Source organism: Alosa sapidissima, chromosome 19, assembly GCF_018492685.1.
Source record: "Alosa sapidissima isolate fAloSap1 chromosome 19, fAloSap1.pri, whole genome shotgun sequence".
Classification (NCBI taxonomy): Eukaryota; Metazoa; Chordata; class Actinopteri; order Clupeiformes; family Clupeidae; genus Alosa; species Alosa sapidissima.
In genome coordinates, this window is record NC_055975.1 from 3,965,329 (window position 1) to 3,988,097 (window position 22,769).

At 42.7% G+C, this 22,769-nt stretch overlaps 1 protein-coding gene across 1 annotated transcript; it reads right to left on the minus strand.

Moving 5' to 3' along the window:
- si:ch211-132f19.7 (adenylate cyclase type 8) lies at positions 1-22,219 on the minus strand. Its single transcript, XM_042071920.1, has 22 exons — positions 22,159-22,219; positions 21,455-21,538; positions 20,561-21,191; positions 19,242-20,186; positions 17,148-17,297; positions 16,604-16,734; positions 16,351-16,462; positions 15,493-15,620; positions 14,104-14,262; positions 12,604-12,835; positions 9,356-9,544; positions 8,668-8,768; positions 6,597-6,798; positions 6,022-6,099; positions 5,565-5,737; positions 5,373-5,454; positions 4,663-4,821; positions 3,336-3,482; positions 3,013-3,105; positions 2,536-2,650; positions 911-1,169; positions 1-631 (listed from the first exon to the last, which is right to left on the minus strand). The coding sequence occupies exons 4-22, from the start codon at positions 20,139-20,141 to the stop codon at positions 484-486; spliced, it is 3,558 nt and encodes a 1,185-aa protein (XP_041927854.1). The 5' UTR covers positions 20,142-20,186; positions 20,561-21,191; positions 21,455-21,538; positions 22,159-22,219; the 3' UTR covers positions 1-483.
- Positions 22,220-22,769: the final 550 nt, after the last annotated feature.

A 22,769-nucleotide genomic window follows, 5' to 3' on the forward strand; every position in this document is an offset into this window, starting at 1 on the left:
ATGATAATTATTTTTGAGAAAAATGTGAGGAAAATGTACGCTGTTGAAAGAATTCTTACAAAAACATGATATAAAAATAGTGCATAAATAGTCTAATCCAGGAAGGGCACTAGAGTATATGGCATGCCAGTATGCTGGTCACAGTAAAAAGTCCTATACCTAGCCTATGATTATAAATAAAGTTTTTGGGAAATGAAATTCCTCATCTGTACACTTGTGTGTACATAATAAGGTAGGCTACCTGGGTATCATAGCAGATTACTGAATACTGACTGACACTTCCCTTCACAATTTTTTTTATGATCAGTCTTGATTACGTTTTTACGGAGCTCTGTGTTTACAGTGAGGTCAAAGTTGAGGACATGTGGTCAGCTGATCACTGAAATCTCACTCAGCGGATCCATTGTGGAGGTATTTTGGTCAACAGTCAACTGTGGCTCTTGCATGAGGGGCCCGGCTTGCCTTGGCCCCAGAGATCAAACACTAGGAGACGTCCAGCAGATGGAAGCCTCCGTTGGCCTCTCTCAGCTTCTCCTTCTTGCGTGCCTGCACCAGGGTGAACACCACTCCGGACAGTGTGTTGCGCCCATGCAGGCCTGCTCGGTTGGTCAGGCGCTCAGCATAGCTGGATCTACAACATTATTTATTTAGTAGACAATTTTAGCCAAGGTGACTTGCACAAAAAAATCACTATAAAACCAACAAAATGAACACTATAAGTAACATTAGCAAGCATTAATAATCATCATAATAATAATGATTAGTGGATTTTTATTAGGATGCTTTTTCACCACCATATTGTCTCAGATTGTTATGTATTAAATATATATATATAATATGTATATAATATATGTATTTGTATTGGGGTGGGTGGAGAGAGTACATGTCAACATTAAAGATGAAGTCGAACCTTTGCTCCCGGCTACTGATGAAGTAGGTGCAGACAGCGCCGTGCCGCTCACTCACACCCTTCACGTAGATGTTACCGCGGAACTCACGCTTGAAGCCGCGGTCCACCAGGAGCTTGCTGGTGCCCTCTGGGACCTGGATGCGGCCACTGACCCCAGTGCTGTCCATCCGGCTGGCCAGGTTCACGGTCATCCCCCAGATGTCATACTGGGGCTTGGTGGCACCAATAACCCCTGCCACAACTGGGCCATGTGCCATCCCTACATGTACAGTAACTGGTCATTAGCAGACATTTTTATCCAAAGCGTCACAGACTTGCAACAACGGGTTTGGGAAATATAGACAACAGGAATAGTATGAAATAGAACTGTGTGGGACATGGGTGAACCAAGGTCACTTGGGTTCAAAAAGCTGATGCATTGCATCCTGATTAAAAATCGAATCTCCTTGAATTGATGTGCCTTGTTAAACCTATCAGTTTCCACTTTGCCTACTGGGTATCAGGACCAGTATAGTCTTGCAGCTCTGATTCAAAAGTTTAAGACATGGTAACAGCATATACTCATTCCCTGTGTACTTGCATCTATCTAAGCCTTTCCAAATGTACAAAACATTTTGCTTTTTAACCTCAGGGAAATGAAATCATCCATCACCTCTGTATAAAGTGATTAATTGGAATAGGAGTGTCCTAAAAATCAATGCATTCACACTGAAGGTCATTTCTGTACCCATTCAGAATTGCTTACAGATCTTATATGAATAGATCCCACACAGTGAAAGAGCTTATAACATTATTGAGCAAGTGTACTATATCTTATTAACCACTCTTGACAGTATTGTCGAGTTTCTTAAATGTTAGTCATGTCTTAAATCATGTCAACTCACATCTCGAGGGAAGCCTATAGCCCTTTTAACAATAAAAACAAAAACAATGCTTGAACGTTCTATTTGGGCCCCAATCTACTTCCTCTGCATTAAGATAACATATGGAATGTTAAAAAGGAAGCCTTGTGGGGCCAACTATGATGCTGATAATGGAACTCTCTTGAAAGGGTCCATTTAGAAAATCTAGTCTACGCTGTTTAATTAGCTTTTCCTTAAAGGGAAATCTAGGGGTCTATTCTTGGAAGGCAACAAGTGTAAACTTTTGTTGTGGAACAGAATGACTCAGTTTCAGTTTCAGATTCAGTTTCCTTCCCATGAGTATGGTATTCCTATGGCATATGCTTCAGTTTTGTTATAGATTCTTTCATATTAAAACCACTTCACGTCACATTCATCATCCACGTTAATCCTCTCTGGTTTTGTTTCTGAGACTGTTTTGTTGGATTCAACTTCAAATCAAATTACTGTCCCAAATTAACACTGTTACTCTACTTCCAGTGCACTGGTCTGGTAGCATTAACTGTACCTCTGCTAAGGTATAAATTCAATCAGAGGTGGATAAGTTCAAGTCACCATGGCCACCAGATAATATCAAATCTAATAAGCTTGATTTACTTAGTCTCATGCTTAGTCTCATGTAGAACTGCGAGGCTCATTGGTTAGCTAGACCCTGCACAGAACTGTAATCCAAAAAAGTAAACAATAACATGTCTTAGTCAGTAGCACAGCTGGCATACGCACCAATTCGAAGCTGGAAGTTGTTGGTGGTGATTTTGTTGATCTCTTTCAGCGTCTCTTGCATGGCTAGAGCGAAAAGAACTAGTTCACTTAGGTGTGCCCATTCATCTGTACTGGCCTAGGAGGAAGAAGCATAGTCATCAGGCACTGGATTAAGACAACACTCCCCATGAGCGTGGAGGAGAAGGAGTGCACTTTTGATTTGGGAAATCTATAAGAGAATCTACAAATACAATCTACAGTATAATTTCAGAGATGTGAAAAGTCATCATCTGTGTTCCTAAGGTCCCACGTAAAATGGGATGACCAACGCCATCCCCCATCAGCCTGCAAAGACACTTATTTCCTTGTTTATTTCCTTTGTCTAGTTAGAGCAGCTGGTGGATCTTTATGCAAAGTCATGCTGTCTCTCCTTGGTGTGCATCACTGTAAGTAAAACTCCACCCGTTGCCTGACTGGGTCTTCATGCATCAAACTTACCGGCCTATCGGGGGACAACCCAGAAGCAGCCATGTAACAGCTGCCAATAGTCTTGATTTTTTCAATGTCTTGAAAGTAAGACTCATCAAGTAACTACGACAGAAAGTGGAAAAATTCAAAAGAATTAAATTAAATGATTTACCCCTAATTCTAAATGTTCTATGATGTACTGTATGTGGACATTCAACAATTTTACAATAACCTTCACACTCTAATAATAACTCAATAAACAATGAAAATGTGTGTGATTTGCAGTGGTACCAAAAGGGCTTGTCAGGACATCAAGGAGAGAAGAATGAGTACACAGTAGCTGTTTGCCTCACCTCATCAAAGTCAGCTATGATTTCGTTAAGGAGCCTCAGGCACTCTATGTCTTGGTTGTTGAGCTCCTTCTGTTCGTAGTAGTCGGTGAACCCTGGGATAGAGGCAAACATCACCCCGACCCTCTCATAGGACTGGGAGTACAGGTCCTGAGGAGCAGAAGAGCATAAGATGGATGGAGCCTTCTTTGGATTCAGCTGCCTGAAGTGGCCCATTGTATTTAGTTGCTCTTACTGTCCTGTTCTGTGAGCGCCGATCTCCACAGACAGAGGGGCTAGAGTGCAAGGGATTCCTTTATCATCACATTTAACAAGCCCACAGCATGTCCCTGTAAATATACAGGTGTCCAGTCTGGTCTTGGTCTCGTGTATAATTTAATTTTAAACTAACAAAAGCAATTAGCATTTATGTCTTTATCCCATGTCTAACGCAAACCAGACTTTACTTTTGACTCAACAAATGATCATGGTATGGACAAAAACGATGGTACCCTTTACCTAATAGTGTGTTGCACAAAGTATAGAGGCTCTCAGTGCCAACACACATTTTCTGTTCATTTTCTGACACTTGTGCATCTGTCAGTGTAGCTGCGTTGTTTTGACTGCGTTCCTGAACTTGAACCCACAACTCACGGCAGTTGGGAGTTTGTTGGGAGTCAAACGTGCTAGCACTAGTCTTTGAAGGCGTCGGGAGGCGCCTTAATCCCAACTGAGTGGTATGTAAAACCTTTAGGCTAAAACCTATAGGCTAACAGGAACAGAAAGCCCTCCTTAATCACATCAGCCTACCCATGACATCGCTTATCAAATAGGCTACCGCATGAAAACAAAGCATTTAATAATTTTCTTTCTGGTCTCCTCAGGTAACCTTCTCTTTTTGCTTTCTCTGGTCTATGTCCAGTGTGGTACACACAGTGATGCCAAACTGCAGACTACTTTTTTCCATTTAAATAGGCTGAATTAAATAATACAATATCAACTACATCAGTTACACTATTTAGGGGGGAACAGTTAGTTTGAAACATCCCTACAATCCAATTATCGATCATCTTTTTTTTAAGGATACTAACACATTTTACCAGACATGCAGCTGTACATGAGAAAATTGCCTTTAAATGATCATATTTCAGGAAGAAATTAAGTTTTAAGGTTTTTTTTCCAATGTAACTGGGACTGTTACAAGGACTTTGGCCATGACTGTATATTGGTATAATTGGTATATTTTGATATAGCATACATACACTTTGTGAGCATGACATCAAGTTTTGGTATCAAATGGTATAGCTCATCTGTTTTTCTTCCATTGGATTGTTCAGTGGGGTAAGGTTACCTCATTGTGGCGCTCCCTAGCCAGGAAGTGCTGTGCCACGTGTGTGGGCAGGATGTTGTACAGCAGACACTCGTTGTGCTCCCGCTGCTCCTTCATGTCCTGCACTTCCTGTCGAGCCTGCAGACGCCACAGGAAGTCCAGCCGTGCTGTCGTCTCCAGCTGAGTGAGCAGTATGTTGAAAGATTTTTTAATGTACCTTAAAATGTGTAGTGTTTACACTATTGATCTTTTTCTAAGCAGTCATAGGCATCATTTAAAGGTGCTCTAAGCGATGCTGGGTAACGTCACTTCTGTTGACTTTCAAACAAAACAGAGAGCTAGCTCGCTACTTCCTCCCCCTCCCTCCCGTGCAATTGAAACTCTCCTAAACGCGCATCTCGTCTGTGATTTGCTGGAACAGTTTGTTATGTTTTTATGGGCTAGGTTTGCCCAGGTTGTTTTGGTTGCCGTTTTTGGAGCCTGGGCTGTCCACAGAGATCGCCTTTTTTTACAGTGTATTCAGGACACAGACAGCTAGCGGTTGGTTAGGTGATGTTTGCAGTAAGTGATGTAAAATGTTTTAGCCTAAAAATGCGTGGCATCGCTTAGAGCACCTTTAATGTAAGCTGCAGTTTGACATTATTACACTGCGCTATTATCAGACTATTGTGGCATCATATTCAACAACTCAAATGCACATACTGTAGGCCGTTATATATTTATGGACCTACCTTTCGACTATTATAGAGTACAGCAATGACAAACATGGTCATCAGCAACACTGAAATCCCCTGTCTTCTGAGGTAGTGGGACCTGGGGAAAAGTGAGAACAGATAAATGAATAGCCTTTATTCTACCTGAGACCTACAATACCAATGGAAAATACAGGTCAGTGTGCCCGGTGTGCCTTTAGACAGCTGTACCTTTGGAGCTGGCCGTTGTGGTGTTGGCGGATGAAGAGGACGTGCAGTGTCACTTCAATGAAGTATGTGTAGACAGCGATCACCATCAGCAGCACCACTAACTTTAACAGGCAGCTTAGCCGTAAAAACACAGCGCATGTTACCATGGCAAGCACCCCGCTCAGCACAAAGAACTACAAAGGAGAATGACCAGTGGTGAGTAACTTTAGTGGCCATTCCTATGTCATGAGCACAACAATTATCCTAACAATAAAGAAGATTCATTTTACTATGTTAATTAGACACAACTCAAAAACATAAATAGAGGAACTTATCCAGAATTTAGAATCAATGTCCCAAAAAAGTAAGATACACATTTAGTGTACTGATATTTGCGATGTGAAAGTCTTAGTTACAAATAATTAAATGTGTGCTGTTTTGACCTGAGGTGACCTTAGAGTGGTTCCTCCTCTCTTACCTCGGGGTGTGTGCAGATGTTTACTGGCCCATCGGCCGGCGTCTCCTCACCCTCTGACTCCACGGTGTTGCACCAAAGCTGCAGGAGAAGAGTCAAAGAAAAAGAGTAAGACTTCCACAGTCATACACACAGAATACTTACACACAGACAAACATGTTCTCAGTATGACTGAACCATGACATGACATTTGCATGGCATGTTCACTGAATTTCTACAAGGCCAAAAATAATTAAAAGGGCAAAGAGTGGCAATCATTATTCTTTGAATACTGTATTAATATTATGTAATTGTATTAATGTGCAAATATTTGAGTATTTCATGTAATGGGCACAGAGATATTAAGGATAAATCAAGGGAAGGTTGTGTTGTTTGGACATTTTCAAAAGACTAAAATGGTATGTAGAGTAGCTAGTAGGAACTTGAAAATATACATGGAAGTAGCTCAATGTATGTACATTTAGTCTACAAATGATCGATGTTGTACAATAGATAATTCTCTCATATTGTTATGCAAATGTTATGCAATAGGCAATTTGTTGTTTGGATGATGAAGGAAGTTGTTCTGCTTCACGTACGATGTCTGAGGATGCCACCCCAAAGTTGATGGCGATGGCGGTGAGGGTGAGGACATTGCGGACGCTTTTGGTCTCCTGGACCCAGCAGCACAGGTACTGCAGGGCGGCAGGGGAGAACTTGAACTCCTCAGCCAGCGTCACCAGCAGAAGCAGTGCGTACACCAGAAGGAACAGAGAGAACTGCACTATCATGGGACAGATGCTGATGAGAAAGACACACACACACACACACACACACACACACACACACAGAGCAACATATGATGACTTCTTTTCTTGCAATTTTTTCCCCAGTTTCCCAGTTCAATAGAATTTAGAGTCTAGAATATTAAGTCCACATCATTGTATCTGAAACTCAGCGTTTTCACTGTCCACACTACAACGTTTGTGTTTTCGGTTTTGGGATATGCTTTGTTAACATTTTAATTTCAGGAGAATAGAGCTCAACAGTCACCGCCCACTCAGGTTCTGGAACTAACAATGTAGACTAATTCACATTCTCCACTGGGAACTGAATTATAAGACATACTATTGTAACCATTCAAGATAAGACTACAGCTACAGCATGATTAAGCGATTGTATCTGCTCATACAAAGGTTCATGGGACATCTACTTTGTTTTGAGAAAAAAGTGTTTTATATGTGATTTCACGGAAAAGCAGTACACGGGTTTCCCGTTTACCAACAAAACTAGATGCGCGCGCAGCCGTGGGGCAGAAGACGCTTGGTGGCCGTCCACAACGTTATAAACTTAACCTAAATAGTCGGCTGCTGTAAGCTACAATCGGATTTTTTTGTATACCCCTGTTGTCTCAATGACAATAACATCTCATTTCAGACTATATTTCAAAGTTTGCCGTTCATTTGCATTATTAATATAACATCGTATTTTGTCATTTTTGGCGAAGACATGCATTCCGTTAGGGATATTGAACATATTTAACATTCTCTAATCATCGTGATTTCGAATTGGTGCAGTTTTCAGCACAAAAACTCATTTTATTCTTTTGCTCTTTTGCTCTATGCTGTTCTGCCTTTTGGTTGCGCACGCATGTTTTCGTGACGTTGCATAGAAATCCTAACCTGACTCTCGCCAGATGAATTTCGTTCCGCTTAGCTCCGCCTAGCTTCACTCACATCCATCTGGGACCTCTTCCATTGAGAGTGATTTCAGAATGAGATTGTATGGTAGAGCCAATCAGGACACAGGGCGGGAGTTTCATAGATGTGACATAGCATAGAAGCGACTGTGAGACTGTTATCAGCGTCACGGGTTGGCTTCGATGTGAGTGGTTGAAGTAGCACGTCAATAGATGACGGACAAGTGGCTTATTCAATCATATGCAAGCATTTTTTGATTAGGCCCAGCCTTCTGAAACACCATTCCAATGGATCGGTTCCAGATGGATGAGTGGAGCTAGGCGGAACGAAATTCATCTGACGAGAGTCAGGTTATAGAAATCATGTATAGGCCAACACCCAAAATCCTAATGTGTAAAAGCAGAGCCTTTGATTGGCCGAGATCACTGTTGCCATGGAAATGTTTATGACTTAACCATCGGTTTTCGCAGCAGGAGTTTTCACATTCAACCAAGATGGCTACTGAATTGATGAGGAGCAATGCGAGCGAGGCCATCCGATGTAAACTGTTTTTCTCACCTTGAAAGTTAAATTTGCTGAATGTAAACGGTAGGAAGTTAGTCATCTTGGTGTCTTATATTCAAATGGAAGCATGTTAAACTATTGTTATGTTGGAAAACATTGGAAATGTATCATTCACAATGGCTGATGGGATGAGTAGTTAATTCACTCGGAAATAAAAAAAATATGTACATAATGTTGTGCCTTTACCCTTTTTTATTTTTTCTGTTAGTTTTGTTACTCGAAAATTAAATCTTGTATGATCAGGATGTACGCCATGCCTGGTTAGATTAAGGTAAGGCCTAAAACTCCAGACGTTGATTGGAGAAATGAATGGGAAACGTACTTCCGGAAACTGAGCCCTCGTGGAGGTGGGCGATGGCCGTTGAGCTCTATTACATCAGCAACACGAGCGCTGGTGTTTACTCACTGAGGGCCTGGGATGAGGACCTGCACGGCCATGATGAAGAGCACCAGCATGAAGGAACAGACCAGGTTGGACTTGAACATCTCATCCCTCATATGGGAAAACTGGAAGAAAACATGGATATATATGTGTGTGTGTGTGTGATTGCACCTTGTCCTTGACGTGTCCATCTTTAAAGACCAGGGTGAAGGGCGTGATGTGCTCTTTCCTGACACAGTTACCACAAGGGTAATGTCCTTGTTTCACTGGAGCTAGGAGAGTCTGTTTTGAGAGAGGCAAGATATTGCCTCTAACCAATTTGTTATGTAAGTTGGGTCCTCTCTTATAGACTCAAAGAGAGGTGAATCATGTAATTGTTGAGTGACTCTTTAAAGAAGCCAACTTCTTACGCTCTTGGCTTCTCTCAACTTATCTAAGATACCTGGAATGGTTCCCATACATAAATCACATTTTGTTGACTATTTCTCTTTCTCATGTCAATCTAAAGGCATTAGACATAGAGTGACAATTAGAGAAAAGGAATGTTTGTGTATAATCAGAGATGTCTTGGACGAGGATCAGAGTTATGAAGAGTTCTGACTCACTGACAGGCAGGATAGTCATTCATGACATGGGAGAGAAAGAGACAGTGTGTGTTTGAAAGACAGAAAAAAAACAGAGCAAGAGTGTATCATGTTGCGTGTGATTGCACCTTGTCCTCGATGTGTCCATCTTTAAAGACCAGGGTGAAGGGCGTGATGTGCTCCTTCCTCATCAGCTCGCTGCTGCGCACCTCGATGGCTCGCATGATGCGCTTGTTGATCTCCCGTGAGCCAGAGTTCCCTGCTGTGATCTGACTGGGCAGCTGCACCAACGAGCCATTAGTGAACGTTGCCAAGATCTACAGAACATGAGCACAGTATTATATCTGAATTAAACCAAACATTTTTCAATGTGATCCCTTATAAAAAATAACATCATAGCTAACATTATAGCGTTGTTTAGTTTACAACCTTGAATTACTCAATTATACAAACTGAATTACTCAATCTTTTCAAGTTGTTTTGTTCAGGGCGACATGCATTATCCTGTATGTTGCTGGAGCTAACAGCCAGACCCATGGATACCCTATCTCTGCCAAATAACTGAGGCTAAGTAGCTGTGGGTTTGGTTAGGACTGGATGGGAGACCTCCTGAGAAAACTAAGTTGCTGCTGGAATTGGTGTTGGCAGGCAGGTAGGGGGTCTTCCCTCTGGTCACAGAACAATCCCATTGTCTCTGTCCAGTCATGGAGACACTGCACTGTAGGAGATGAACTTTAACTGACTCACTGAGGTGAGGTCATAATAGATTCCATGCCAATCAGTGCAAAGAATAGGGTGTTTCCCTGTTCCCTATCCCTATGTCCTGGCTCAATTCCCAACCTGGCTCATTCCATCTGACCATTGTAGGGGACTACAACTACTTAACTAATGTTACTTCTATAGTGGAATATACCATAGTAAGTGATTAACACTCAATTAGAAAAGCTTTCTCTGTTGAATCTGCTATGAACTACTTTAACCTGATCAGTTAAAGAGTAAACTGTGTGAGTGCCAATGTAGAGGTCATAAGCATACTTTACCCAGGCAACCTCAGAGTCCCATGTGCCAATTCAGCATTAATTTAATCAGAGTTAGGCCCATTAGGTAAGGATGAGCATCTGATCCAACAGCAGGGTAGATCCCCTTGATCAGTGCTGGGATTGCCCATAGATTCAGTGCAACACTACAGGGGGTAGAACTGTGGCCTCTTAACTGTATCTTCTATGGCTACTTTGTGTGGTTTTCATGTTCGTCTTTGAGTCAGGGGGTGTGCTTAAATAACATTCCATCATAGTCATTTGAAATAAGTTGTGCCCATTTGGAGAGCACTTCTGTATCATCTGTATCATCTTCTTAGTGCACCCAGGTACAACCTGCAATGTACTGAGGTCCCATCCAAGGGGGAGTAAATGACTCTCATCCACCCAGCACCACAGAAACCAGGTACAAGCACTAGACCTATTAGCCTTCATGGCTAGAGAAAGCTACATTGTGGCAATGGGCTTCCTCCTCTTCCCTATATTTAAGTATAAGTATATACACTCTACTATACTATTTGAGATTATGGGTGGAAGGGTTGAAGCGTCCTTGAGCATGATACTTAACCCCAAAGTGCTCCCGATGTGCAGGTTGGCACCTTACATGGCAGCCTCTGCCATCTGTGTGTGTGCTTAAAGCAATTGGAGTGAAGAGCGCTATATAAAATGCAGTCCATTTACCATTTACCAATAAAACCAGGGGGTTAGCATTCCAAATGGCCGCCACCGTCTTTAAATATGGCTTTCGACATGTGTTCACTTCTGGCACCATGTACAAACAAGCTAATTAATTAGGTGCTACATTTCCGATGGCCACAAATTATGCCAACTGTGTAGACTGGTGGTTGAGATGGTAATTTGCTGCTCAAGGATCAACCAATCCACATGGACAACAAAAGTTGTGCACATCATTATCTACAAATTATATCATCCATGTGGATTGGCCGATCCTCTCGGCAGGAAATTGCCAGCTCCAACATCAATCTGAAGTGATGATATACCACTTAATTCTCCATTAACTCCATCTAAACACCTAATTGGCCTACATAGTGCCGGCAACGACCCCTAGCAGCATCATAGTTGGCCCCACAAGGCTTCCGTTTTAACATTCCATATGTCATCTTAATGCAGAGGAAGTAGATTGGGAACCAAATAGAACGTTCAAGCATTGTTTTTGTTTACCTTGTTGAAAGGGTCTATAGAGTTGCAACAGCTAGGGAATCGAATGTTCTGAGCTATTCTTTTAGCGATTGGGCCCAAGGTGGTCACGTGTTTCATGGGCCCCATGTTTCCTCCCAACATTCAGCAGATCCCCATTGACATAGTACAGTGAACAGAGGAAACCTTATCTAAATTATTGGAAAAAGCAATTATTTATTTAAAAAAGGCGAACTGTTGCGCGTGTGACTGCGGTGCAGCACCGGGAAGTGGAAAACCGTTGCACAATTTTCCCTGTGATTCAAAAAGGCAGAAAGTATGGGAGCAGAAGGTCAAGAGACAAAACTGGAAGGCTAATAATTACTTAATATTGTAAAGTGATAGCCTAGAAATCTAGACGCACACTAGCGGCAGCCAGGGCTAGTCTAGCAACTCTCCGTTGGCTTGTGAGCTCAAAAAATTAAACTTCTATCAGGCCAATCAAATCGTGTATAGAGTCGTTAGGTGGGCTTAACATAATGATTGATGGCAGAGTTGCAACGGTTTGACTTGAATTCCCTACTTGAAAACAAATAAGATTGATGTTGCTGTTGGCGAACAGTGTGACACGAGTTAAGATTTTATTAAATTGGCAAACGTTTGAACTAGCTCCGCTGGTGGGAAACGCATGGGACTCATAGCGCTGCCGCTGTCCTATTGCGTGCAGAGGGAATTTGAAAGACAATCGATTATCCCGCCCCTCGGACTGAGCACTGCGAATGGTGAGTGCCCAGACCCTAAATTTTAATGGCTTTTAACAGGCTAGTAAAGTGAGGTAAATGTTAATTTCTCTCTTCGACTTATGATAACTGCGGCCGCGTTCACGTATTGCTGGGGGCAAACACCTTACTTTCTATGGGCAACACTAGCCAGCAATCAGAGACACCTGGCTGATTTCCAGTCACATGTTTCTCCATTGGCCTCCAGTGATTGTTGCCCCCACCATTTACGTACGAGGCCAATGCGGTATCTTCTAATATCAATGGGCGTTAGGCTACTTCTTCCCTATCTCCAGTTCTACTGTATATAATATCTCCATGCGGAGCACATAAAACCCCAAAACTAAATGCCATTCAAGTGAATTTATGTGAATTTCAAGTGAACACTGAACTCAGTTCTACTGAACCGTTCAGAGGACTCACGCAGTTCATGCCGATGATGTTGTCAAAGGGCAGCTCAGCGCTCCAGGAAGTGTCCTCTCGGCTGGGGCGGCGGACTTTGGGGGGCGAAATGTTTTCCTTTGGTGTTTGGCAGATGAGGAAGGTGTCAATCTTGTGCTTACGCAGAAACTCATTGCGCTCATAGCCATGCCCTTCCTCTGTCTCGTAGACTCCATCCAGACAGTCGAGGGTGGCCTGTGAGATGTGGATCCTCCTAATGAACGATGAACAGAAAGAGACAATAAGCTACCATGTCTACATCTAAGTTATTAGTTGGATTTATAGAAAAGAGACTAGTGTTAGGATAGGTTAGGGCAGTGGTTCTCAAATTTTCTGTCATTCCCCACTTTGGAAATGGGGTATTTTCAAATCCCACTGAGCCCATCAACTCGGCAAAATGGTTCCTGTCTTGGTCTGCTGGATCAGATGCTATTTTAATTCATATGTTGGTCTACTTATGACTCCGATGTTTGTGTGTGGTGATTTTCTTTTGAATCTATGATCTTGTAAAAAAAAAAAGGTATTATTAAAGATTAACAAAAATAAAACAAAGTTCCTCCTGTTCCTCGCGTCCCACCTGACATGACACTCTATTCCCCACTAGTGGGGCCCGCCCCACACTTTGAGAACCACTGGGTTAGGGTCACATGGTAGGGAAAGCACTGACTGACAGGTGGGGCTTCAGTGATGTCACTACCTGGTCACTAATAGGTAATGACACCTGTCCTTTGGTTTGAGGCCTGCTGGAGGAGCATGGCCGAGGTTCTCCCTCCTTTGTTTGTAGCCACTTGTGTATACCTGGAACCGTGGCATTTAGGACAACCTTCTGTTTTGGATTTTACACCATCATTAGGAAACTAGAATAAAACTTGAAAACAACAAAGACACTCGCGCTGTTCCAGTGTATCAGAGGAGTACCGGGCAGAGAGTGCCAGCACGCCACAGGTATGTTGACCGCTCTCTGAGGCTCCTGCCAAGCGGACACACACACATGCAACACGGTTAGGACCTACTTCAAAGTTCTGCACCACACGTAGGGCTAGTGTGTAGGGAACAGTAAGGTTCTATGTTTGTTTGATGCAGGAGGCTTTTAGTTTAGTTTAACCCCTAGACAAAGTTAGAGCCTGTGGCCTTACCACTTCCTAACACTAGAAACAAGAAGCAACAATGTGTGCTCCTCATGGAGGTTTTATTAGATTAGAGAAAATGAAAATAACGTCATGAATGAAATGAATGGAATTCATGAATGAATGAAAACATTTCCTTTTCTTTCTTTGACTTGTATTATATTTTTCTTCAAATGCCCTGTTGACTTTTTACAACTACAGAACAATGTATGTAATACTGATTGATCTGGATGGATCCCTAGCTCTCATCCCCCACACCCCCTTGTGTATCCACATGTGCATTCTACATACACTGTATCCCTGGCATTGGGTTAAGCACCTGGCTCTCCAGCTGAGCTTCAGCAAGATCACTTACCCGGGTATGCCCCCTGCCTCCAGCATGTTGGCCACATCCACGTCCCAGGACCACACATCAAACTGCCACTTCTGGAGGCCCAGGACTCCACAGAGCACGGAGCCCGAGTGGATGCCGATGCGCATGTCCACGTTGTGCTTCAGCTCTCTACGCACATACCTGATACGCCCATAGCAAATAAAGCAAAGTAAAGTGGCTGGTAATAGCAGACTCTTTTATCCATAGTAATATACTGAATAATACAGACCTGCAACATTGGGTTCAGGATTCAAACAAAGTGGCCAGAAACCATTAAAACCTCCAGCGAATGAGCAACACATTTATTTGCTGTTTAACAATGCAGAGAACTATGGGACGTCTCAGCTTTTCGTCAAGATTAGAATAGGGAATAAAATGCTACTATGCTAATGCTAATCTTCTATGCTCTTATAATGGGGTAGAAATAACTGGAGACTAAGTAACTAATGGCAGTCTAATGAAGTGTGGAAGAATCACTACATCAGTGAATGAATCAGTCAAACTTTCAAATCTTAATCAACCTAGCACACATTTCAATTCCGGCACAGTGCCTGAGAACTTTAAGCTCGGCCTCTTTATAAGGACAGCAACAAGATCAAAACACATTTATTCAAATTTTATATAGCTCATAGATGGATTTATGTTGAGCTACTCAACAATATTTTTGAAGAACAACACAGAGTGTAGTTGGGTGATTCAACCAGCCTAAATCACAAGGGGTGAGAAGGGAGGGAAGTTTGTCAAAAACACTATAATTATCATGACATTTCTGCTATTTGTAGTGTGGTGAAATCAAACACTTCTCTAAAATTTCTGCTTAGTAAGCAGCCCTGACCAGGAGGAGGGAGGGAACTGGGGGGGGGGGGGGGGGGGGGGTGTTATACGTTATATGTATGAGGCTGTGTACATCCTGCATTCAAAAAGAATATCCTTATAGGACAATAAAGACTCTATACTATACTTTGCTTTCTAGAGGTGGTGAACTCTGCATTGCCTCACTACAGCACTTTAATTGCCATGCTAGAGGACAGTGCTGCACACTTCAGCAGAGATATTCTACGCTCAAAAAATCAAATCCTTCGCATATCACATTAACCGGTTTCACTGGGAACATCTACCATAACTGGTGGTGTTTAGCAAGTTCAGATTATTGTTTATGTTCTGATTATTTTCTTTGGTTTGACGATGACAACTTCTCATACTGCAGAGCTATGGTGATATAGATTTAGATTAAATAAAAAAGAAAAAATAGCTCAGTGGACAAAAAAGTCCACTCATCCTGGGCACTAAAACTATCATGAGAACCTCCTCAAGATAATCTTGATGATCACTATCTTCCAGTGCCATCTGCGCAGAGGCTCCCTGACCCACCTGATGGTGTTGATCATGGCAAGGCCCATCTCCACACAGCAACGAGCATGGGCCCGCTGGGGTTCAGGGACCCCCGACACACAGTAGTAGCAGTCCCCCAGGATCTTTATCCTCAGGCAGTGATGCTCCTGACAAACCAGCAATGAGACATTTTGATATGAATTTATGGTACTTAAAGTAATCTAGTAAATTATTAGGTAATGTGTTATACTAAACAGCATGGATGTATTAATTTCTCATGTAGTAATAGGGCTGTCATGTGAGGGTATCATACTCTGTTAATGTATGTCCATACTACCAGTTTATACATAAGTCATTATATCTTCAGCTAAGAGTTGACCACTCACAAAATAAGCTTCCTTACCCATTTAGAAATAAATTTAACTGAACATGAAAAACGTATCACAGGGAAAGTACTGACATGCTAGCACCCAGAAGTTTGTTCAAATCAGTCTTAAAGGGATCAGTAATCACACTAAGGGATCAGTAATCAACATCTATATGGTGCTATTGCGCAAAAGGGCTATGCAAGTTCACTTTTCACTCAAGCTTGGTCTCTTAAGAACAATCTTAAGCCTACCATACAAACTATTCTCTCTCTATTCTCTCTCTCTCTCTCTCTCTCTCTCTCTCTGTCACAATCCATTAACCTACATTATGGGCCTTTTATTTTGTCATCTATTAATCTGTAATACTATGATTCTCCTTGCATTTGTGTTCTTGACCAAGAGGTCAAAGACGTTATTCTGGAGAAGAGATGAATCATAACCACGCTAAACCTGGTGAGCATTTGTAAACAGTGCTTGTGCATCATTTCATGTTCTGTAGTTGCAACATTTCTGCTTTTACTTTACATACCTCTGCAAGATGATCGAAACGGCCGAACAGCTCGTTGAGTGTCCGCACCAAGTCCTGGGCAGACATGGTCATTGACATTGTGGTAAACCCCTGTATGTCAGCAAACAGGATACTGAGAGAGAAAAAAAGAAAAAGACATACACTACAGGCTCAGGATGCACATAAGGCTTACAGTAATTAATAGAGAGTGGACACAAACTGCCTACGGCTATCAGAGGGATTTTGGAAGGACTTAAAGTAGGATGAAAAGTACCTGACGTCCGTGTAGTGGTGGATGTAGATCTTATGGAACTGCTGAGACAGCAGGTCATCTTCCATGGTGCTAATGTCAGCGATCATCTCCAAGGCAACGAAGCGAGGCAGGATGGACATGACCAAACGCTCCTTCAGAGAGCAATGCAATTAAATTAAATTCAGTTATGGTTCCTGGCATGTTTTGTCCAAAACCATGTAAAATAATGATACATGAACATTATAATAAAAATCCTGCATGTATGTAGCGTCAATAACAATTAAAATTGTTTCAATTTTTAAATAAAATAATAATATCTTCCTGAGGGCTGTCAGCCTGTTGCATTGCAGTCAGGGAGGGTACTACAGGGAGGAGTTATTACCTGGAGACCTGGATTTGACACTGGGTGAGGTGACTATGTATTCTCACTACTGTCCCTCCTTTTGTAGTCATCCGGTCCTCTCTTTTGACTCCTGCTGTCCTCTCCTTGTCTTAGCTGCCCTGTTTTGCTTTTATCTACCTGACATGAACTGATGTGAGCAGTACTCCCAGACCTGCTCCTGACCTGTCTGTGGTTCTCCTTCTCCAGCTTGACCCGGCCCTCGATGCAGCGGCGGGTCTCCAGGAAGGCTTGGCGTTGGGCACGGTCTGAGAGGTAGTGGATGAACAGGCCTGCTGTGTTCATGCCCATGTACAGCAGTCCCTTTGACATCACCTGAAATCCCCCGAAAATTCTAGTGTTTGTGGTTATAGTTCACATTAATCTGAGTGTCCAATCCTGAATATGATTTCATTTACTCAATTCAATAATTTTGAAAGCATCTATTTCATGTGGTCTTTTTGTGAATATTATTTGCAAGTACATGAGTACTTACAAGCACTATTATTGGTGTACACAATTTTTACTTAATGGTAGCTGAAGATGCTAACAATATAAATGTGACATCCAGTAGTAGCACAGGTGCCAATAAAATGAATATCCATGGCGATATAAATCACTTCAGATAAAACATCTGGTAACAACATTTGAGATCATTTTAAGGCAAACAGAATTCAACAGTGTAGGCAAAAATCTCGGAGGTCACCGGCCCACATGTGGACCGGCCCACCGGGGGTTGTACAGATTGCCAGTCCGAGCCTGCTCAGGACCGAGGCATTGCTTAGGAAAACAAAGCTATTTTTGGTATAGAGCCACTTCTGACCAGACCTACTACAGGTGGGTCTCAAAAAATTTGAATATCATGGAAATGTTCATTTTTACCCCCTAATTTAGTTCAAAAAGTGGATCTTTCATATATTGTAGATTCATTACATATAAAGTGAAATATGTCAAGCCATTTTTGTTGTAATCCTGATGATTACAGCTTACAGCTCATGAAAACCAAAAATGAGTATCTCAAAATATTAGAATAAGGAGGTTATAATACAGAAATGTCGACCTTTTGAAAAGAAATGAACTAATCTGACTAATTTGACTAATTTCATTTATACACTCAATACTTGTTCTGGCTGCTTTTGCACAAATGACTGCATCAATGTGGCGTGGTATGGAGGCAATCAGCCTGTGGCACTGCTGAGGTGATATGGAAGCCCAGGTTACATTAATAGCGACCTTAAGGTCATCTGTATTGTTGTTGTCTCTTGACAGGATCTCCATAAAGTTTTCAGCAGATAGAAGCATGAAGTGCACTAAAATATCCTGTTGCTTGCACACCTTTTCCTACCACACTTTTCCATTCCAGTCAACTTTCCATGAATATGCTTTCATACAGCACTTTGTGAACCTTCTGTGGCTTACCCTCCCTGTGGAGGGTGTCCATGAGTGCCTTCTGGACAACTATCAAGTCTGCAGTCTTTCCCATGATTGTGGTTGTGTTTACTGAACCAGACTAAGAGTTTAAAGGCTCAGAACACCGACATTTCTGTATTATAACCTCTTCATTCTAATACTTTGAGATACTCATTTTGGTTTTCAGGACCTGTACATCGTAATCATCAAGATTACAACAATGAATCTAGGGTTACACTTTACTTGACAGTATTGACATAAGAGTGACATGACACTGTCAAGAACATGTCATAAACAAATCATAAACGTATTGCTTCTGTCATTAAGTGTCATTCGGTTTTTGTCATAACAAGTTAGGGTTAGGGTTAGAGTTAGGGTTAGGGTTAGAGGTTAGGATTAGGGTTACGGTTCATGTGTCATGACAGTGTCATGTCACTCTTATGTCGATACTGAAGTAAAATGTTACAGAATCTAGAATATATGAAAAATCCACTTTTTTAACTAAATTAGGGGGGAAAATGAACTTTTCCATGTTATTCTAATTTTTTGAGACCCACCTGTATAACAGAAGGCGAGTGAAACTGCTCGTCATGAGCACTGATTAAGCTCGGAAAGACACAGGAGGATTTGATTGGCCTGGGCTAATTTGGGCTATGCTCCAGGGCATGGAATTAACTGACTAACACACATGCAGTGCAGGCTACAGACCCAGGAACCAAGCCCTCCATCCCCAAGATATAGCTGCTCCAAGTCAGCAGAAATAAACAAATCAGTCATTGAATCACTGCTTTGTAACTTTCATATCTTCTAATCCACATAAACAACAGATTGTGTGTCATCTGTGTACATTGTGCGCACAGTCAGCCTCACCTTCCTTACGATGGCGACGTCGTTATAGTTCTGTATGGTCTCTACCAGGAGGTGGAGGGTTGAGGTGAGGCACCCGGTGCATATGGACCAGAGCAGGGGCAGTGGGAGCAGCGTGTAGGTGGCAAACAGGATGAAGAGCACGTACCACGACTGGTCCTTCTCCAGGCCGTACACCAGCCCCCCCAGCACCTGCACCGTTTGGGACAGCCAGCTGGCCAACCCCGCGTAGCGCAGGTACGCTGGCGAAATGTTGCCCTTGCAGATGAGCACCATGATGCAGAGCCCAGCGCCCAAGGCCATGAAGAGGCCTGCCAGCCAGCCGTGAAGCGAGTCCACCATCTCCGGCGCCACGGCCAGGTAGATGATGATGATGTGGAGCTTGGTGATGATGTCGATGAGGTTGGTGACCACCAGCGAGGTGCGGCGCTGGTCCGAGGAGTACTCCTGGTAGAGCTTCTCCAGGTCCTGTGACTTGAAAGTGTGGTGGAGCACGGGCAGGAAGACGCCGCGCACAGTCGAGCCCCAGCTGACAAAGAAGTCTGCGTCGCCGCCCGCGCCATCCATGCTGTTTTGCGTGCTCGTGGAGCTGCGTGCAGGGTGGACACGGGCGGCCGAAGAGCGGCGCTTGTAGGCGCCGCCGCCTCGCGCCAGCTTGTTGCGGATCTGCCGGTTGATGTCTTCGATGTATGCGTCGGTGACGATGATCTTGTGCGTGGTCAGCATGTCCGGGCTCGTCTGGCCCTGCTCACGCTGCTCCATGATGTTGCGCACGGCGTTCTGCCATTTCAGCTGCTTGCGCTTCTGGCTGGGCGTCTTCGAGACGTTGGCGGCCGGCAGCGTTGGGGGAGGGGGGTGCAGCATCACGTCCGTGAAGCTGCGGACTTCGTCCCCAGATGTCATGGTGAGACCTCACCTGAGCTCACAGAACACAGCTGGTCACGAGCTCTGTGGACACAGATCAGGTCAGCATCCACAGCAAGTTCACATGCATTACAGTGTTTACAAGATTAACATGGGTAAGGTACTATCACAATCAGACTGTCCATACACCTAACTGTTTACACAAACATTTTTTTCTTCAAAGATCCACAGTATCTGCTGGTTTAATTTGGATTTGCATTTTTCATCATGTTGCAGGGTAACATTCACATGATGAATGAATAGAAGTTCAAGTTCTTCATAATTTACCCCATGTTACTTGGGCAAAGTAAATGTGCTGTCATAGAACAATTTAGATAGAAAACGACAACCTTAATCTTATGGAGATGCTACATCAAAAATACACTGAAATGGCTAACCCATATATTTAGAGCACTTACCACTCATATACATTTGTGAAATGGAGCACACATGAAGCCTTTCTGCTCCTGGTGTGGGTTGACAGAGCATAAAACTCAAAGAATAACACGCACTTTACTCTCATCAGCATGGTTAAAGAGTACAATACAGAGAACAATAATTTTCCATGGGAACACTCCATCTGCCAAAATCCTTTCCTTGGGTGCTCCATGTAAACAAGTGAAATATTATTCTTCCAAGAAAAAACTTCAGACCTGGTCCGGAGTCCTGGGAGCTATATTTGTCATCACATCCCTTCCACAAGAAACTCAGCTTGGAGCAAGATACACATTCCTTCAGTTCCAAGCATGCAGGCAGGCACACGGCGAACCACTTTGGCAGATTGTACTGTAAACTCGCTTGAGCCGTACTGCACCAAAGCTCCTCACGACGGCCCCTTAGCCGGAGCCAGATGGCCTGTGAAAAGCTCCTCTTCACCCTTTGGTCTCTGTGGTGGATGGATTGCAATCTGTCAGGTACTAATCCACATGAATGGCCCACCACCTTCCCACAGGAAGAGCGAAAGATGAGTTGAACAGCCTCCAAACTCACAGAAGACGCAAATGTGTCCCAAACAGAATGATCACTACATGCCTCCCTTTCCCAGTGAGCCTGAAATAGATGCAGAAGGTTGACTTATCTGTAGAGGATTACCAACAGTCAGACGAAGCCATCCAGGGTAAGTCCAGGTGTGTGTGACATTTGTAAACAAATGGTAGTGTGCTCCAAGATATTCAATAGCTCAGGAGTTACAGGGAGGGTTTTGAATCAGATTCTTGACAATCAACATAATGAGAAATCCCTGTGTTGTGAGCTTATGTTCACTCACCTCTGGAAACATCCTGATCACTCACTTTTGGAGTCTTGAGGCTTACCTGGGTTTCTAATTGGCCGAGATTTGTTGTCCAAGGATTGAGGACACTGACTGGGAGCGATGTGATAAGCCAGCCCCTGACCCCCTTCGTGAAAATCAAAAGCCATAGTTTTCAGTCTGATGCACTGGGCATAAGCTGGATCAAGTGCCTGATACTGATCAAGTTAATTACAATGCACATGAGGTCAGAAAGCAGCTAAACCAAGTCATCTGTACAGTATTGCTTGCAGAAGCTATGGGCATTGTTTACCAATGCACACCCTCCAAACAAAATACAGGGCCCTAATTGAATTGGCAGGCATAGTGCAAAGTCTGTTAACACATTTGCATGCATGAAATATAAATATTGTGTGGCACCTTGGAGCATTGAGCTGACTCATCAATGTTGTGCTTCAATGTCTTGCCGATGGTGTTAAACTAGCAAACTGATTTTACCAAGTTATTACATAGCTTTCGCACTCCATCCATTCAAATTAGAACCCACGGAGAAACGACATAGCAATAGCAAAGCTTGCTATTTCTTCTGATTCCTCTTAGGAATGCAATATATAGGCCTAATATATGACCCTGAAAATGCTAGGACTATCACATACCATAAGTGCTCAACAAGTGCTAGTGCACATCTAGACTGCAATAATAATTACTTCATCAGAGTATTTTTTTGATTGGCAGCGTAAATAAAAATAACTAATCAAACTGATTTACATCAAAGCCACTATCACCCTCGACTCCACACCAGTTTGCCTACCGCTCCAACAGGTTGACAGAGGATGCCATCTCCATCTTCACTGCACTTCACCCTCACTGGGCCTGTCTAAAAAGACACTTACATCAGAATGCTATTCATTGATTACTCTGCATTCAACACAACCCTTCTGTAATCATCAACATTTTGATTAGCTACTCATTTAATTCAAGAGTTCAAGAGTCTTTTGTCATCATGTGTAGCACCATGTTTTCACTGTGCACAATAAAAGAGATTTCTTTCCTCCGTAACTGATTACAATTACATTTATTTTGTAGCTGTTACATGTTTCTCCTCAATCCTGGAGGGGGGTATATTTGCATTTGCTCTTGAGGCTCAAGTGAGCAGTGGACAAAGCTCATTCTTTAATTTACAGTTAGTTAAAATTCTATTCATTTATACTATAGTGCCAACAACAATCCTCATTGCCTCAAGGTGCTTTACAGAGATGAAGTCACTATCCACCAAGGTCTTGCATTATTTAGTTGTGCTGTCCTCGCCGAGCTTGCCAAGACGACAATGGATCCAATAGGAGTGCTTAATGTACAAACACTGTCCATCTGCCACTCAA